The following is a 19,759-nucleotide window of genomic DNA, read 5'->3' on the forward strand; positions in this document are numbered from 1 at the left end:
ACTTCCTTCTTTTTATTAAAGGTTAAACCATCCCCATGGTGGGATTGGTTGTAACAAGAGTGTCTTTGATAGTTAATTACCTCTTTGATACCAGTTGGAAAATGAAATGGGTACACATTCCAATCCAACACCCTAAGCTTCAGTTTAATGTGGGAATGACTACTGAAAGACACGGAGATTATTATTTTTTTAACAGCTTTTTATTTTACGTGCATTAATCCTTCTCCCAGAGCGATTTCAAAATGATTGTTGTCATTATAAAGGGGTCAATATAAAACGGATGTCTTAATTATTTTTTTTTTTACATCGAAGAATAATAGATTTGTTTTTTAAATGTATCTCATATTCATAGCTTTATTTTATGTCCGAAAAAACTGTTTCAAAAGACCAACTGTTACCTATCCATTGCAGTCTGGATAGGCGCAAACGTCGGCGTAAATGACACTCAGCATTTACGGATCGTGACGTCGGCTCTGCCAGCGTGGAACGCACGTCGCGCGTCAGTACAGGAAGTAAAATATCCGGCTCAATCAGTTGAAAACAGAGATAGGTAGACGGATAAACGTGTCAAATTCAATATTGAGGCTTGTGTGTATAATTAAATAGAGAGTCGACAAAATTCTTTGCCGCGTGTATCTTCGTTTTCCTCCATAGGAGACCAAGATAAGCTGTCAGTTTTGTGCAGTGAAGGTAAGTGGAGCTTTCAGCCCTGTGAAGTTGTGCGTGTGTAATGCTATTCATCACTCTGAGCAAGTGCTGTGACAGATAGTGAACTTACCACTGCTGAGTTCAAACATGGCCGTAAAGAAGCTTCATGATATTCGACCGTAACAGTTACGTGCCTACAGAAAGACTGCTGGCAAATGCGTTTTGGTGAAGACACTGAGAGCCGTTTGTCATTTGACAGTTAGGCTCTCGCTTATTTACATGGCATGATCAGTACACACACTGTAGTGACAGAAAACTTTACAAAATGAATACCAAGGCATTGTCAGTGTAAAGTGACATAATCACTTCAAGGAGATCATTTGAAACTCATTTTAAAATGTTTTTCTATTTATCTGATTGTTAAAAATACTTTTAGTCATGTATAGGGGTTTTACTTCTGATTTGCTTTATAAAAAAATATTATAAAAGTCTGATAAAATGCAGGAACATGTTACAACAGTAAAGAGATCTGCAAATTGCAACTCAGTGATGTCAGTTTTTTAGGAGTTATATTTGTTGAAGCTTGAGTTAATCTGACAAAACATGTTCCTGGCTTGTGCCATGACTTGTGTTTTCAAAAAGGATGACAAATCAAAAATATTTACATTCTCATGGGAGGTAATTGATGCTGGTTTTGCTTCGGTGATCTGCAGTTCAGGGCGTTTAAGGTTGCAGATCTCATACATCAAATAAAGCCCTTAGCTCACCCTTCCATTCAAAGCATGTAGGAAGTTGTTAAGTGGTAGGAAAGCTCTCTCGAACCAGGTTTGCTTTTTGTCTATTCTGGTCTGTATGCATAAATGTGGCTGTGAAAATGATTTTTATTTTCATGTTATTACACTAACGTCAATAGAACTACATTTATAATATCATAAACTTACCATTTGGTTCTATGACTTTTACAAACTGGTCTTTCAAGTTAAACTGTTTTGTGGCCCAAGGATTATCAACCAGCAGCTCAACCAGTCAAGTCTCTAATTGGCAGAAAACACTATTACAAAACTGTGTTGTTGGTCTCTGTGCAGCGGTTGTCCAAAGTAAATATTTAAATAGCTGGTCCACACCCATTTGAATCCGTTTTGCCCTTCTCAAGGCCTGCAATTGAAGCCATTAAGTGTGTATACCTGTTTAGTTTTAGTAGTGTGGAGTTTAGGTTTGTAATTGGGCCTCAGAGCAAATGAATAAGGGGATCATTATACAGACCTGAGCATTGAGGTGCAAACACCCAACTGCTCTTCTCAGTATTATTACTAGGGCCCAGATTTGTTTCTCCAGAAGACAAAACCCTAAATTTCAATTTAAAAATTATTTTTCATATTTTATCCTGCCTGATCAGCACTGCTGCTTTTAAACCTTTCAACAGACAAAGTTCAGACACTTTTTTGTGACTTGTTGCATGCTGAAAATCCTCATACTCAACATAGGTTCTCCTTAGGGTTCTGTTTTTTCTCCCGTGCTTATAATGTGCATGAAAGTTGCCCAGCTCCCCAAGAGAGCAAGAGAGTCAATACCTGTTCAAGTTGTCAGGTTACATCAGGTGACTCTGCTTTATTGTCACTCTTCCAAGGCTCATACTCGGAGCTTGGCATTGCTCTTCTATTTTTTGTCGACTGTGAACTACTTTAGTCCCACACCCAAAGCGAGCATTATTCATAGAGAGGAAGTTGAAATTGTAGATTAGTGTAAGTATCTTGGCACAGTGTTTGACTCTGGTTTATAATTGACAGCAATTACTGAGGGGATTGTGAAATGTGAAGATACCCCTGATGCGTAATCCAAATTGTTTTAGTGTTTCTGAGAACATTTTGTGTAGGATTTTTTTTTTTTATTTATTTATCAAAAGTTTTTTTAACCTGCTCCAAAATAATCAGTGTGCAGCAGCAGGACCTCAGCTCCCCCTTGAGGAAACTGGTTGTAATAGGGTTTCAGGGAATTTGGGTCAACCTGTGCACATCCTAACCAAAGAGTTATGATTACAGGCCTCAGGGTGGTGCCATCTCATCCCTTTCCAACATTAGACTTCTAAAGGGTGAAAGCAGTCCTTAACAGTTTGTTGTTGCACTCAAAAGGTGTTTTTTAGGTGTTTTTTTTATATCTGTAAACATCATTCATACTTATTCCCTGTCTAATGGTCTACTGACATATTAAGTGATGAATGTTTTGACATATCGTTGGTCAGTTTCCCTGTCAATTGTTGTTTGTTCAACAGGTAGAGAAAGAGGGCTCAGAGAGACCCTAAATAGCTGAACAGAAAATGTAAACAGTTTTTTTTTTCAACTCTTTCCTGGCACAGCACACTGCAAAAACCTCCTTTGAAGATGGTGGACTCCCCATTGGTTCACATGGGCAAGAACCTGAGTGAAGCCATGAAAATCCTTCAAGATGGGCACAGGTAGGAAAAGAGGCTATTATACCTTTTTTATGTTGTTTTGAATTCAAATATTATTTCTCACAGTTAATCCTGTGATGACAGCGAGGCTAGAGGAGGAGCATTTACCCCTTCTTCAAAATACACTTTTCCAGAAATTAATCTCATGCAATATTTCACATTAGTGCTCCTTCAAATTTAGTAATTTTTGTGTGATGTTAGTTTAAGTAGACTGTGTTTGTCCATTTTTGTGACTTATATGGAGGTCAGAACACATATTATGATCAGTTTAAGCAAAAATCCAGGTAATTCCAAAAGGTATCTTAAACTGTATCAATGCTTTTTGGTCTGTGCATTTCTGCAGGGAGTTGGTGACAAGAACAGAGAGTCACCTCTTGGCCAGAACAAGCATCCCTGGCCCCCTGCAGGGAGAGTAAGTAAGACACACAAACACTCATAAACACACACACACACCATGAGAGAGAAACATTTTAGGTAAGAGTGTGCAGTTTCTGTTTAAAAAAGCAAAGATTTGTTTTTTTCCTGAAGTTTTATTTCTGAATCACTTAAGCCAGGGGTCTGCGACCCATCATGCGGCTCTTTGACTCCTTTGCAGTGGCTCCTTAAAGCTTTGAAAATTGTTAATTAAATGAAGAATTTTTATTTTCCTTAACTTTCCACAGGCTGGCCTGATAAACATGCTTGATTATGCAAAACATGAGTAAACCACTTAATTGAGAAGTTGCGTTATATTATCTCCAAGTTATCAAATTAATTTTTTGTTTAAAAAAAAAATAATAATTTTTGCAATTTAGTTTTTTTTATTTTTTTTTTATTTTTATGTATTCATTTTTATTCATTTGGATTTCTTTTTTTTCTAATTTTGCAATTTTTTTGGTCAGAAGTAAAATTTCTTTTGAAAATGTTGGCAATTTTTTTTAAATTTAATATTTTTAAGATTCTTAAATCAAGTGATTGGTTGTTTAGTTCTTGCAAATTTTTGAAATTTCTTTTTTTTTTTTACTTTTTGCAAATTTTGGGGAAAAAATTTGAAATTTTTAAATATTAAAAAGTTTTTTTTTTTTCAAATTTGTTACATTTCCAATTTTTGATTTTTTTAAACCTAAAAAGTTCTTGAAATTTTTTTAAAAAATTGAAAATTTTTTATGAAAAAAGGAAAATTTTGAAACATTTTTGCAAATTAATTAAAAAAAAAGAAATTACATGTACAATTTCACTGATTAGAAAATCTTCTTGTTTGGGTAACAATTTACACGATTTTAACTTTGTTTAGAATTTTAAATACTTTATAATCTGTATACTTAAGATAAAGTAGATTCTGTGGCTCATGAATTGCTTAAATCCATGTGAGCTGAGGCAGAATGGCTCCAATGAAAGTAAAGGTTGCAGACCCCTGATTCAAGCAAATCACCTTTTTTTTGCATTTGCTTTCCAGTGGTCAAGATGTTTCCACAATTTTGCACTTAATCAACAACCTAATACATGAAGAGGAAGAAACAGAGGAAAAACTCAGCCAACAGTAAGTGTAACTATTTACTGGAAAAAATAAATCAACATAACCAAGTTAACACTTAGTATGAAGTTTGAAGTTTACTTTTGATTTACAGAAAAATGCAGAATATGGGTGAACAGGGCCACACGGCTCTGCTTGGTCACAGCCTGGCAGCTTTTATCTCAGTGATGGACACAGTACGACTGCGAAAACTGACAACCAGAATTCTGTCTGACTCCACGTTGTGGCTCTGCAGACTGTTCAGGTAAGTTATGTCCAGTTACACATTTACAATCCAGTAACATTAGCTCAACAGTAAGAAGGAATTAGTGAGCTTTAGTTCTCAAACCACTTTTGATTGATTGTTAAAAGTCATCTTCAGTTTAGGGCCTTATCTTTGGCCTGTAACACATTGTGAATCTGTGAGAGCACTGCTCTGCTATTACACCTTTACAGATAACCTACACCTGCTGACATTGTAAATGGTTTAATAACATGTTAAACAAGCAGAGATGTGGGCGGGGTGTGTAAATACACCACACACAAACTTCAAAATTAAGGTTCCCGAGGCTTCTTCTCCTTATAAAAGCATCATATTTGAAACCCAACATCTTTGGAAGCTAGGCCACAGTTTCTTTCTCCAACACTTTGTTTTAAAGCTCTCGGCTAATCTACCCCTCAGGTATGAGAATGGATCGGCGTACTTCCATGAGGATGACAGGGATGGCCTTGTCAAAGTGTGTCGGCTGGTCATAAATGCACGATACGAAGAATATGCCTCTGAGGGTTATGCAGTCCTCAGCCACAAACAGCCAGTGATTTACCAAAGTGCCTCTGGAAGGCCTGGACTTGGACAGCATCTATGCAGCCAGGTACGATTCTGAGTGTTAGAAAAATGTTGATTTTGATAACACCAGATTAATTTTTTAAACTGGGGTGCCTACTTTTAGGGGTTTCTTTTGATTTAAATGTGTAGATCACAGACATACAGAATGTGTTTTGTGTTACGAACAAGCATAAGTAATGGAAGGTGATTTTAATTTCAAGTCTCTGTGTTATTAGCTCGGCCTCCCACTCTCTAGTCTGTGCACAGTTCCATGCAATACCGTTTTTGGATCCCAGCACCAAATGGTAGGAGAACACAAGTAAAAAAAAATCAAAACCACCGTGAGATTTTTTAAATGACTCATTTTGAATCCTAATCTGTTTTGAGGACGTTGCTATGTTGGACAAACTGATCAAAGAGGACATTGAATCTGGCAAGCTCCCGTTGCTGTTAATCGCCAATGCAGGTAAAGACAAATCACAGCTGTTGTTTATAGTGTGAGACACTGTGGATGACATTACTTTTGAAAAGCTACATCATTGTGATATTTTTGGTACTTCTTCCAGGAACTCCTTGGGCAGGACATGTAGACAAGTTGGGTCGTCTGAAGGACCTCTGTGACCAGTACAGCATGTGGCTTCATGTGGAAGGGTGAGTTGAATCTATTTTCCTCTGCAACGTGTTGGTCTTACTGATTCACTTTCTTTAAAATCAATATTTGAGTAGAAAAAACCTCTGTTTACCAGCTGTGAAGTTAAAACTGGTTTTGATTGGGAATTTTCTTCAACAGGGTTAACTTGGCAACCCTGGCACTGGGCCAGGTTTCATCTGCAGCAACGGTAACGTACTTCAAATCATAAATCTAATTGGTAACATCGCCAATAGATTTCTGCAGCAGATAGTTAGAAACATGGATACTTGTCTCTGTTTTTTATCCGGATAATTAATCTAACATTACACCCTTTGTATGAGAGTTAGTGCTTTGGTTTAAGGGAAAACTGATTGGGTTCAGTTTGCTTTATTTGTACTCGTAGGTAGATTTGTTTTGCAGTCCGTGAGATTAACACCACACAAACATAAAACGCCAAAGACAAGATAAGAAAAAAATTAAAAATCAAACAATGAACATAAAACATTCAGTATTATTAAAGTTCTCTAGGTTTTATCATCACAGCAGACATGGGCATAAATGACAGAAAAAGCATAGGAGGGGGTACATGCACGCGTGTTGGTTGCAGAGGCAACCTCCATTTAGATCAAAGTTAAAGGAATAAAAAGTCTAAAAAAAAATAAAATAAGTAAAAGCGTAAGTAAAACAAAGTGCAACAGATAAATACTTGTGTGCGAATAGGCTACAATTAGATTACTAGATTGTAAAGTTTATATATGTTTATCTTACAGCACACTATGTCTGATGAAACATGATTAATTTTTTAAATATATTTTTTTGTTTTTATAGATGGATAATACAATCCAACAGCAAAACTAAAAAAAAAAGAAGCCTTTCCCCCTGCCCCCATCCAGAAGGGAAAGAAAAAAAAAACAAAGTAGCAGAGAAAGCATGTCTATTGCAATAACAACACAGTAAATCACATTGAAATCACACTGACATCTTAACTTGAGCGGTTCTTATTGGGAAAGAAAAAAAAGAAAAAAAAATGAGAAAAAAACAAAGACATATACTCGCAAGATGGCACACTTAGCATTATTCTTTGCCGTAAAGAAAGTTGAGCAAAGGGTCCCAAATCTTATTGAACACACTTCCCCTGTCTTCATTGTGGAATCTCAGTCTCTCAAGATGCAGTGTTCACCATTTCTCCCAGCCACACATCAAAGGTGGACACAGAGTCCATCTTCCACACTCTTGGTATAAGATTTTTTTTTTTGCAACCATCATTTCAAACAAAACAGCTTTTTTTCATACTCATCAACACAAGTTAAGGGACTGAAAAAGAAGATGTTTTTCCAATACATTGTTAACTTACTACATGACCAGAATGAGTGTGTTAAATTGCCTATTGAAGATTGACATCTATTACAGAGAGGAGACACATCAGGGAGAAAAAATGTGCAGTTTTTTAGTTTGTGTAACAAAGTCTGTGAAGTGTTTTAAACTGTTTCAGATTGCGTCAAACATGGTTAATTTAATTTTTTGATAAATGTTAACTCAGTGTGGTTCAAAATTGCAGCTAGTTTTCAATTTTATCCCCTCCCTGATGAAGTTTTACTTCCTCATCTAATGGGAAAAAAATGCAGAAAGCCTTTGTATCCTGTCGAATGAAACTATTTAGCAAGAAAAATCAAAGTCTAGTCGTACTCTCTTACTTTAACTAATCCAACCTTGTGCGAAATGGGTGAATTGCCACAATTTAATCTGCTGTATTTATTTTTCCACTACAGCCATTAATGGATGAAGATACTACAGCAGAGCAGTGAAGTGAAAAACCTAAAAACAACAAATCTCACATTGTCAAAGAAGTATAATCTCATACAGTGTGCAATAAACATAAAATAGAAGCTGTACCTGTAATGTTTTGCATCTGCAGTAGTTATTGCTGTGCTGCACCAGTACATGTATAAATAGGAGGATGTTCAATGTCTCATTAAGGTAGAAAATTTACCGCAGGAAGTTAAGAGAAAGAAAGCAAAGAGTTTAAAAGAAGCTGCTAAAAGAACACAATCATGAAAAAGAAATTACTTAAATGGTTTCACTAAATTTCCACAACAGGCAGACCTTTTTTTTCTAAAGAAGATGACGACACATACATTAGCTCTGTTAGAAAATTCCTTGTACATCTTAACGTCTAAAAGTTTATCATTGGCTGCCCTCCTATTAATAACATCCTCATGATCCATACCATCAACATTTGATGTCACTGTATGTACCATCTTGAGTTAAATTTGTCTTGTGATGTGTTTATGTTTGTATTTTTTTTTCCTCTCCAGGCAGCCAACAAAAGTGACAGCATGACACTCACACCTGGACCGTGGCTTGGTTTACCTGCCATCCCAGCCGTCACCCTTTACAGACAGGAAGACCCAGCTTTGGTACTGAGTCATTTCATACAAAATCAAGCTCTACATGATTTCATGTTTACCAAGAACAACTTACAACAACTCAGGGAAAAAAGTTAATCTTATCAGTGATGGCCTCATTTGTGCAACAGTGCAACATTACAGGGGCCATGCCCTCCTCCAGCATGAAGGTGTAGAAATGTTTTATAACATTTCAACAAATGGTTTTGTGTCTCAGTCTCTTGCAGCAGGTTTGACCTCCAGCCATCCAGTGTTAAAGCTCAGAGCTCTGCCCCTTTGGCTGTCCTTGCAGCATCTCGGCCACAATGGGATCATCCAGAAGATCAGACACGCCACTGAACTGGTAGGCTACCTCTAAACTAAACACTCTTATTTTTATATCACTATTTGTTTACACACCTGGTTCAGCTGTGGATTCACAGCTTGGAGTCTTGTTTTCATCGTACGGTTTCTACCTTTCAAAAAGTTTGGTTTGGCACCAAGAAGTTGATTGTTAAAAAAAAAAATCTTGGTAAATCTGTGATATTACATATTTATCTCCCTCTTTTTCAGAGCCAGCTACTCCTGCAGAAGCTAAAGACTTTGGCCTTCATCAAAATACTGGTAGGTGTTCCTTTGATGGACACATTAACGTTTAGATTATTGTCTGAACTTTTATGCTGGTGTTTTTAGGAAAGGATACTGAACAGAGAAGGAACCAATATACCACAAAGCTTGATGTTTTATCAAAAATTAAATGAATAGATATCTGTCAATAAGTCTTAGAAACCTAACATACTAAATGTCGTTGTGTCTACAACAGACGGAGGACGAAATAAACTCTCCTGTGGTTCTATTCAAGTTCTGCCCGGAAACAAATCCAAGTAAGCAAAACACTCAAGAACCCAAGACACATGAATAAATCTGTTTTTGGTTTGTTTTTCAATAAAATTGTTTCAGCCCTAGCAGACATGTAGTTACATCCTTCATTACATGCAGGGAACTTGTAGGTACATTTCAGTATTTTGAAGTGGCTTTGTATAAGTTACATTTATAGAATAGGTAATTCATGGCTATTGTCTACGTGACATCACACTTTTGTTTTTAAAGCTGAGTTTTGAAGCCTATTGTCGGTGGTTGCCATGATGAAAATGCTGACTCAGCCTTAACTTTTGTAAAACCTAGCAAAAGGTGAAGAGGTGAAGCTCAGGCAGGCCTTTAGCCTTCCTCCTTCTATCTCTATTGTGCCTGCCTGGCAGTCAATTAATTTATGTCCTTTTTCAAAAAACTAAGTTTGATATGACTAAGTACGTCTACTATCTACCTCCTGTGGGTGTACAAGTTCAGCACATGTGGTGGTGTCCTCCCAACGTCACCATTCACCAATAAGATCCTATTACAAACTTCTGTTACTGCACTAACCACAGTTTTTCTTTTGAATCAAGCAGGTTCAGAAGAAGGTTACAGCATTGTGGAGAAAGAGTTACTCGATTCCTTCAACAGATGGGTGAGTGTATACAGATCTGAAGATAGTGCTACTTGTTGTTAGCAGAGGATAACTTTAATGCTAATATAGTTGCGTCCAATGATCTATTGAATAAAAAAGCATTGGAGCTTTATAGCTTCGCTATTGGAACCCTTATTTTTTTTCCTTTTTTCTTTCTTCTTTTGTTAGTCAGCCATGCCCTTACATAGGAAAAACTTGTAAGTTTAATCTAACTTTAGCTTAACAAGTTATGAAAAAAAAAATCTACCCCAGTACAGTGTGAATGGATAGAGAAATTAGCTATTCAGACCCAAGCTATTTTATAAACCAGGCTGTAAACATGTTTATTCTTAGTATGAGAAGCTGCTTTTTTGATTATGTGTGTATGAGGTTTCCAGTGTTTCTGCAGCCAGCCTCAAGTGGACACTTTAAGAATTGCAGTTTTTGGCAGGTTATATGTATAATGTTTAGGGGCAGTATGGACGCCCAGCCATTAGCAGTGAAAACATTTGTTTTATTTTTAGTTAATATGCTAAAATGATGTGAACAGTTAGTTAACATAGGTTTAAAGTCCCTAAAAGGAAAGATTGTCACAAAACATTACCTTAACTTGTGGTTTAAATGTCCCCGAGTCTCTATTTTGGGTTTGGGGGCAAGGTTTCTGCTTTTTTTTACCAAAGTCAATTAAATGCTTTATTGTGCAGCAATGTTGTACATGCATTTCTGTATATTATAATAAATATGAAAGTGTGGTACGCATTGTGAATACTTTTGTTCAAACTCTAAGATGATGAACTGCTTTCCTTTTTTAAATTTCAATGGATGTAGCTGGGGGAACAGCTTCAACAGCAGGTTCCCATCTCTGGTGTAAATGTGGTGGAGCTCAGAGACGAAGGCACATGTATTTGCATCAGTCCCCTCCAGACTGCTGCAGGTAAGATAATACATAACACAAAATATTCTCAGATATTTTCAAATTTTGTATAAAAACATTACAAACAATTGAAACACCACCAATAAACCTTCATAACCATGGCTATCACCCCTTTCTTAAGTCCTAGGGACTCAGCAGGAGGACATTGAAACCCTGGTTGAGAAGCTGACAGAGCTGGTGCCTTTGATAAGCTCCACGATATCCCTAAGACTGGACTTCAAAAGGGAAATCCAACAACACTCAGCCATGCTCACCTTCAAAGAGGAGCTCAGCTGGCCTGGGCTGGGTTGTGTTCGGTAAGAATGGATTGACCATGAAGAATTACTTTGATGAAGACTAAATAATTTTTTCTGCATATTTTGTTTTGCAAATATCTCTTTAACAGTGTCAATACGGCAGCTATGTGTGCTGAGTTTATACAATACAAAATTAAAAACGATCCATTACAATGGGCAATGGGGAATTCTCTGGAAAGTTTTAGTCTCCCCTGACTTTATCTGTTGAATTCTCAACGAAGGGTAGTGAAACTGAAGCACAGTAATATCCAGTGAGGCAAAGGTGTGGCTGCAGTTGATGTCAAACTGTTTCCCAATGGCAACTGAGCTGAACAGGCCCTGTTTAATGTCCACATAGTTCTTCGCCACTCGTCACCCCTTTATTCCGTAGACACCTGGAAATCTTTTCAACAGCTTCCAAGATTTCTCGGTGGCTCTCTGTCTCTGCTGCCCACAGATACCCAAGAGCCTAAGGACCCTGTGCAAGGATCACCCTGCAAAAACCCCTACAGCCCACCTCAAGTGGCTCACTTCTGGCCCCCCACCCCTGCTTCAGCACTCTGCCACTAGAGGTGCATACATGGCTCTCTTTCTCTCCTGCGCCTTCTCCGTACTGTCTTCCCAGAGGGATGTAATTTCTGGTGCTACCCCTTGTGTTGTTCTCTCAGACAATGAGAGAAGCCCACCCCAGCCTTTGGTTGGGTTGAGGCATCTCAAGACTGCAATATAATGCCAGCCCACTGCTTGCAAGGCCATGCTGTGGTGCCTCCTATACTTCCCATCTCCCAAAGCTTTTGAACAGAAGCTGAACGATAGACCCTGCTTCCCCCACTTCGGACAAAGTTTGCAGACCGACACCTGAGGCCAGCTTAGTCGCCACTGTGCCCAGCAGGATGTTGTGCCATAGCTTGGTAGACTGCCTCCTGGGCACACTACCTTCTTCCTGTTCTGACCTCTACACCTGTATTGAGACCTTGGTATCATCAGTCTTGGTGGAGAAGGACTTCTCTGGCTCTGTAGACCTGGAACTCCTCAACCGAACTGCCGAAGGGAAGCTGGAGCTTTGTGTTGCACCCACTGAGAGCTATGCTGCTGAGGCATCACCATAGGCCCAGCCACCTGGACAGGGAGTGGTTCATTGTCCTTTGAAAGCTCCATTGTGGTAATTAGCAGTGACCAGCGGAGTTGGGGCAGGATTCCATGTTGAAATATCCAGGCCTTGATTTTTTCTGGGAAGTCAAGTGCTGAAGTCTTCCCTGGTTGCCTGGCACGCTGCTGTGTCCTTGAAGTTTGCAAAAAGCTTGCCTAAGCTCTTAACTGGCTTCTCAGCTACAGATGGTACTCTGGTGTCTCCCAGGCAGAATCAGAACTGGTCAGATACCTTGCCTTTCATTAAAAAAACAGAGACCTGGATTTTGCTGACTGGAAACTTATGCTTGCCCACGTTATGAGTCTTATAAGACCTTGTAGAATCCACCTAAATCCAGGCACTGATGATGTTTTAATCATAAGGTCACCCATGTAGGCTCTAACCATGGCTTGATGGGTGCCAGATCTGGGCAAGAGGCCTTGGCACTCCACTTACATAGACTAGAAGAGCATTGTCATGGTTAGCTCAACAGGGACACCTAAGCCCTGTTTCCATCAAGCGGTTCAGTTTGGTTTGTCTTGGTATGGCATGCATTTTCTGGCGTTTCCATTGACTTATCCCGGGACGGATCCCCAAACAACTGAGATGAGCTGTCCCACTTTTTGGGACCCTTCCATAGGAGTGATAGTCTAACTGTTCTGGTCCCAGAAGGTGGAGCTACAACACTGAAGTCCATTGATTGGTTGGACAGAGCACAGAAGCTCCTTTAATCAAGTTAATACATTTCTGGCCAAGTGATTGCAGTGACAAGAGCAATTTGATGTTTAGGTATGAGCCTCAGGCTGAAGGAGTGGATGAAATCAAGAGAGAGCAAGACCTGAAGAAAATCAACACAGAGCTGCTGAAGAAACTACAGGAGCTTGACACTGACATCATCTTTTCCACTGGTTAGTGTGAGAGCTTCCTATTGAAGAAGGTTTCAAAAATGTACTTCACACTGTTTCATACTACACAGTTTTGTTTTTTTCTTTCTTTCATTGTTTACTCACTAGGACCAGATACTGGAGAAGAGGTGGACTGTGTCTTCGTTGGCATGGTCACTGAGGATGTGAATGTTCCAGAGCTGGTGGATATAATAGCTGCTTTCGGGAAGGACATAGAGGACAGTGGAAGGGTAAATGCTATGTTCACTTTAAAGGATACATTAATTGAGCAACCTGTCTTCTGCTTCTGTTGGGTGTTTTTTTTTTAGCTTCATTAGCTATGATCAGAAATATACTATAATAAAGGAATGAATTTACAAGATCCCAGTGGAGCATTAAGAAGTTTAATCAAGGTTTGGTTAATTAGCATGGCCTTACAGCTTATTCACCCATATCAGTTTTAAAAACCTTCAAACTTTCAGCCGCTGTAGCCTGTGTATCCTAAGCTTTTTAAGATGTGCTCATCTGGGCTTGTACAAAACCAACACAAAGTGTGTCATATTCAATATTTTCAAATACAAATGAACTAGGAAGTAGTTTTCTGTAGGGCTTTAACCCCAAGACCTTTGAACATTCCTGCATTTTTCTCACAGGAAATTCTTGAGATGTTGGTTTTGATTTAACACAAAACTGTGTGTTTTCATCCAAGGATGAGGTCTTTCAAATTTCACATGATGTTGTAACTTAAATTTTCAGGATGTTCTTAGATCAACCATACATAAATATTGGCATCAAAAATTAGCCTACCGGGGGCCTTAGCTTGAACACATCCACCTATGAAGTCATGGAAAAAAGTCTTTCACACTTTTTTTCTGCTGTAGCTATAAATGTTTGTCTTAAAAACATCTTGATAGCTACCTATGAGTAAAAGAATATAGTTACCTTAAAATTAGTGACTGAAGACTGACTCTGACTCTTTAAGTCGATTCTTAGTCCTTGAAGGCTATAAATACCATAAAACATGTCTTTAATTGCGTCAGTGTCATTGAAATGTGGTTTCAGTTATTAACTGGATTGAAAATGCATTGGAGAAAGAAAATAAATATGGTTTAAATTGACTAAAAACATTTTTTTTTTACCATGCAGCTTCTGGAGAACATGACAGAGGTGGTAAGGAAAGGCATCCTTGAGGCAGAACTGCAGCTACAGAAGGCCAATGAGGAGAAACTTATGGAGGAGGTAGATGAACATCATTTTTTTTTCAGGTTGAAGCTAACAGACTGTAGAGGCTAGCATTAAACAATGTCAATTTTGCTTGACTAACTTCTCAAACCTGGATTATAGGGGATGATCAGGCAGCTTCCTCTGGTTGGTTCTGTGTTAAACTGGTTCTCTCCGGTTCAGAGCTCCATTAAAGGCAGGACCTTCAATCTGGCTGCAGGTACGTTTTGTTACAGTGCGATGTGGTAGTATGATATTCATGAATAATTTGTGACTCCTCAGAGTTTCCAGTGTGCTGTTCAAACTGGAGTTCAACTGAAACAACTTCATGGTGCTGGATGGTTTTCTTGTTTTTAGACAGGTGGTCCAATCAAAGTTGTTTGATTCTAACTTTAAAATACTCAATCTCAGACATTCACTTGTCACTTAATCATTGTGTGAGATTGTGTATATCAGAGTGTGTCAGTATTTTTTGGTATTTGTACTCAAGCACACATGGCGCTTTGATGTTTCAACAGGTTCCTTGGACTCCACAGAGATTACATACTCTACTAAGATCCAGGCAGTTAGGTCATCCCCGCAAGACACAACCATCTCCCCATCAGAGAAACTACCAGGTAGGGTGTTTACATTGTGTCCTTTAGTGCATGAATTGCCAATGTAAAAGCATCCAGGACCCATTGAGATCTAATAATTTAAATAACATTTGAGGGTGGTCTGGGACCTTTTTTTGTAGCCAGAGCCACTTCAAGGAACACCAGATCCACAGTGACAGTTATAAATTACTCAAAACTTAAATAAAACAAAACACCTTTACATTCACACATTAAACGCTTGGGTGAGTTTTTAACAGAGGTTTGTTTTTGTTTTTTTGTTTTTTTTGTTTAACAGAGGTTTGTATGTCGATAAAGATAAATCACACACTTTACATCTATCGACTGGTGGCCCACAGGGCTCTGTGCTGGGCCCAGTTATGTTCATATGTACATATTTCCATCTATCCGTCAACTGTTCTCTCTACTGTTTCCCATTTCACTGGTGTAGACTATAGAAGCATGAAAACCTGTTGAAATAGACACCAGATCTGTTCTGCGAAAGGATGGGTACCTTCCACATTTGAAACGATAGGGTACCAATGCCTGGTACTTGGAAATCAGTACCGGTACCAATTTTTGGCACTTTTGTGTGTTTATTTGGTAATAAATATTCATTTGTTTTATGATAAAATCACAAAGTTTTTCAATCTAACATATCTTTTTCTCAATATATAAACTTGCAATGCTGTGTTCATGTCAAGTATGGAAAATCCCCTACTCTTCCCCACACAGGCACAAGGATAGGTTTAGGTACCGAAGCATGGCAGCCATTTGATTTTATGTGAATTTGGTCGGTACCCATAAAAGTACCTAATTCAGTACCCCTTCTTGATTCTGTGCACTCTTTATTCTCAGGTCAGAGATTATTTCGACGCTCAGGAGCTTCCTCCAAATCCTCAAATGAAACCAGCGCCTTAGATGAAGCTGAAGAAGAAGCCAACGATGATGGCACAGGCCAAACAACCAACCAGCCCGTCTCTCCGTCCCTTCCTGCTCCTGAGGAGGACTCAAACGCTGCAGGTGATAATGCACTGGAGAAAACCTCAGAGCTTCCTGTGGAGTTGCAATCACAAGAAGAGGCTGAGATCCTTGAAGAAGAGGCAGCCTAAACAAGAAAAGGAGGTTGTGAAAGTTTTAGAGCTTTCCTCTAAATGGTGCAAATAACAGATGTAACTTGTAAGTTGTAATTATTTTCTAAATATAATTCTAATGATAGTTTTTAAGGAAAATCTGGCAAAACTTTATTGGGCAGAATGAAGGGTTTTTTGTCCCTCTTTGTTAGAACAGATACGTCTTCAAACTCATCACATTCTGAATATTCAAAGTGTTCTTCTGTTAAATTTTGCTCTCTGCTTGTGGATACACCTTTCTGAGTGGTGTTTTCCTCTGCAGCTTTAAGAATGCCTTTACTCACTCGCACTAGTCACGGGAGCATTGTTTTTATTCAGACTGTATGAGTGTGATTGTTACCTGTATGTTATTATATGGGTAAATGAAAGATTTCCTGCTGTTGTGCAATTTTCCATACCTGCACAGAAAGTTAAAGCAGGATGAAAAAGTGTACAGTGTGACAACTGTCTGAGCTTGTGTTTATTTTGATGATCCCTAATTTATCCTTTAAAATGTCACTGGAGATATACAATTGTTGCACTAAGACTTTATTTAAAAAGACTGAAGATCAATGAAGGATCAGCGTCACAGTTTATTAAGTAAATCAGTTTTACAGTCACATTGAAAAACCAGCTCCTTGTTAAAAAATAATTAACTTTAGATTCAAAGTTCAATAAAAATCAGATTCCGTTTAAAGGGGCTGTGAGGACTTTCGAAGTGATCTGGAAAAAGTTTAACTTCTAGATAGCTGTTAGTACGGAAGCTCAAAGCCTGCGTCAGATCCAATGCGGCCGGATCAAAAGATTGGTTTCATTTCACGGTGTCCCAGAATCTACGTCCATATTTTATACAGTCTATGATTTCAACCCCAATGCAGCAGTTATTCTGCAGTGGTCTGTCCGTAATCTGAGATTACAAGTTAAAGATACGTCTCAGAGCACCGGGCTGCCAGTAGGCCTGGGCCGATAACAAATTTTTCAGGACGATAAATAGTCACACAATTATTGACGATAACAATAATATTGACAATATTATTTTGAGACCAAATTAACCACTAATATAAAAAATATATATCATAATAATGCAGTACACCCTTTCAAATGCAATAAACTTTTATTTCTTATGAGTATTTTTAACTCATGAAATTGGAATATCAACAACTTTCAAATATCCAAAACACAAACAATGTAAATAAAATGGACTCTCAGTCAAAAATTGCACTTTCGAATTTCTTTCGTGATGTAGCAAACTACACCACCATGTAAGTTCCATGTAAACTCTCCTTATCTAGCTCAGTTATTGTAAATCTTACAAACCGAGGCAACTGGACTGTTCAGAGTTTGTGAAGCTGTCTCTACTTTCATCCATGAGGCTTCATCAGCTTCATCAGCTTCATCCCAAACCTACAAAAACAAACACGCATGCACATGGCGATATATTGAGGCCGGCAAAATTATTGCGTTCATTTCATTTATTGAACGATCAATTGATTTATTGATTATTGTCCCAGGCCTAGCTGCTCGTAGCGCTACATATAGCTAGCCACTAAACTACTGTATAAATTTGTGCTAGCTTATTGTCATGTTTCAAACAGCACTACATAACTGCTGATAAATACCTTATGCTGTTGCGTTGTATCTGGTAAACAGTTGTCTTGAACATAGAAAAGTAGTGTTACAAGAAGACCCGATCTCCATTCATTTCCACAACAAACACACACCTTGTTAAGAGTCATGTCCTCAAGAAAGTATGTGCGTAATTATGATTTTTTATTTTTTTAAAGTTATTTTTTGAGGCTTTTTATGCCTTTAATCAGAGAGGATAGGACAGTGGATAGAGATGGAAATAGGGTGAGAGTGGGAAATGACATGAAACAGGCCACAGGCCGGACCCAAACCCGGCCCCCAGCTTGAGGGCGGACATTATGGGGTGCAATCTAGACCACTAAGCCATCTATGCCCCGTGTGTGTGCAATTTGGACCAATGGTGTCGCTGTAGTCCACTTCAAAGGGATAGTCCTCACAGTCTCTTTAAGTAGAAATGTATGGCAACTCTTGATAACAACTCATCTACATACTCCACATCTACACAATAACAACAGGAAGAAAACATAAACACTAAAATGTGTTTTTTTTCTGGCTGTAATTAAATTTATATTTAAACAGTCTAAATGAAGAGACAATATTGTAGCAGTCTTTGAGGGGGATTAACAAATCGGTTGTAATTTACAGATTGTATTAAAATTATTTATTTTTATTTTGTAGTGTATTGCTTCTAGAGGGCCAGAAATATTCTCATGTAATATGTTCCTGTGACACACTTTATAGTAAAATATGACTCCCTGTTTGTGTTTGCTTAACGAAGCATCATGTGCACTTTTGAGACTTAAGGTGGGGACACACTACAGGACAATCAGGCTGATTTTTGTCCGGATCTCAGCCAGCAAAAGCCTGATTGTCTGATGTTTGAAAAAGACACGGTGTCTGACTTTCCTGTGGTGTGGGGTGTGATAAGAGTGATCCCGTCTGGTCCGATCTTCTCAGAACGCTTCAGAAAGAGAGATGATAGATAATGAGCATGTTTAATATTTGTGACAAAAATCCTGTCGTGTGCAGAGCGCTCCAAGACAGAGTCGAGCACACAGTGTGTTATGTCACATGTACCTGTAAAAAAGCCAATCAAGAGCTGACTCAGCTGAGTGACAGAAGACGGAGTAAGAGGAAGGAAGGCCAACTCTCCAATCTCTCTGTAATACTGGTGACATGCTGTAATGCTACAGCTCACACTCCCTCCATCTCCATGACTTTTTCCATAATCATTTTTCTTCTTTGCTTGTTTTTTCAGAATGTAAGAGGCTGAAAAAACATCATTGCTTCTTCCTATTTGTCCGTTATGTTTGTTTACACCAAAGTTACATTTTACTTCGCAGGATTTGGAATATTAAGCATTAAGAACCTGATATTCTCCTGAAGAGTCAGTTAGCATGTGGTGTGCTACATGGTGCACACCACACTGTAAGATCAGACGAGAGACATGTTATGCAATCTGTCTTTTGTTATCATCAAGTGTGTGCTATTTCATTAATCAGATTCTGGTTTATTACATCAGCAACAACACACTGGCTTATCACAAGATCAACAGTTACACAGTTTGAGTAATTATGGCGGTCGATGGCGTTTGATTAAAACTGACCAATCTTAACACCAATGAGTTTTTGATGAAATGGCAGAATTATGCACAAAACTGTCATGCCAATAAAAAAATACTCATGTTTAAACTGTTGTTTTCTTTTTTTGTTTTTATTTTGCAAAATTACCTTCGCCAAAGACGTTATGTTTTGGGAGAGTTTGTCTGTGAACAACATAACTCAAAAAGTATAGAACAGATCTTGATGAAATTTTCAGAAAAAGTTCAAAATGGGATAAAGAAGAAGTGATTACATGTTGGAGGTGATCTGGATCACTGTCTGGATCCAGGATATTTTTTAAGGATTTTTTTTTATCATTGTGAGATAGGGCCGTTTTCATCATATGTGTATATAACTCCAGCAATGCCAAAAATACAAGACAAGGTCACCATAATTTCTGACAGATTTAAAAGTACGATCCAGATCCTGGTGATATTCTTGATACTAAGATCTGGAATATGAAATATGTACTGGGTCATCATAATTTTCAACACTGTCAGGAAACAA

At 38.2% G+C, this 19,759-nt stretch overlaps 1 protein-coding gene across 2 annotated transcripts; it reads left to right on the forward strand.

Annotated features, from left to right (window-relative positions):
• The first annotated feature begins 504 nt into the window (after nt 1–504).
• On the forward strand, nt 505–19,320 carry pdxdc1 (pyridoxal-dependent decarboxylase domain containing 1). Of its 2 annotated transcripts, XM_074697083.1 has the most exons (23): nt 505–690; nt 3,002–3,100; nt 3,441–3,509; nt 4,533–4,616; nt 4,705–4,854; nt 5,272–5,461; nt 5,652–5,720; nt 5,803–5,881; nt 5,982–6,066; nt 6,206–6,254; nt 8,362–8,463; nt 8,669–8,794; nt 9,004–9,054; nt 9,254–9,314; nt 9,876–9,937; nt 10,745–10,850; nt 10,972–11,146; nt 13,044–13,162; nt 13,268–13,389; nt 14,285–14,377; nt 14,483–14,579; nt 14,878–14,976; nt 15,811–19,320. In XM_074697083.1, exons 2-23 carry the CDS (start codon nt 3,027–3,029, stop codon nt 16,062–16,064), a joined length of 2,316 nt encoding a protein of 771 aa, XP_074553184.1. In that variant the 5' UTR covers nt 505–690; nt 3,002–3,026; the 3' UTR covers nt 16,065–19,320. The 2 variants fall into 2 exon arrangements, with proteins under 2 accessions (XP_074553184.1, XP_074553183.1); XM_074697082.1 differs by lacking the exons at nt 505–690; nt 3,002–3,100 and having other exon boundaries at nt 3,462–3,509; nt 9,879–9,937.
• The last annotated feature ends 439 nt before the right edge of the window (nt 19,321–19,759 follow it).

This window comes from Halichoeres trimaculatus, unplaced genomic scaffold (genome assembly GCF_033239565.1).
Source record: "Halichoeres trimaculatus isolate MK-OKI-2021-1 unplaced genomic scaffold, fHalTri1.1 fHalTri1_scaffold_20, whole genome shotgun sequence".
In the NCBI taxonomy this organism is placed as follows: domain Eukaryota; kingdom Metazoa; phylum Chordata; class Actinopteri; order Labriformes; family Labridae; genus Halichoeres; species Halichoeres trimaculatus.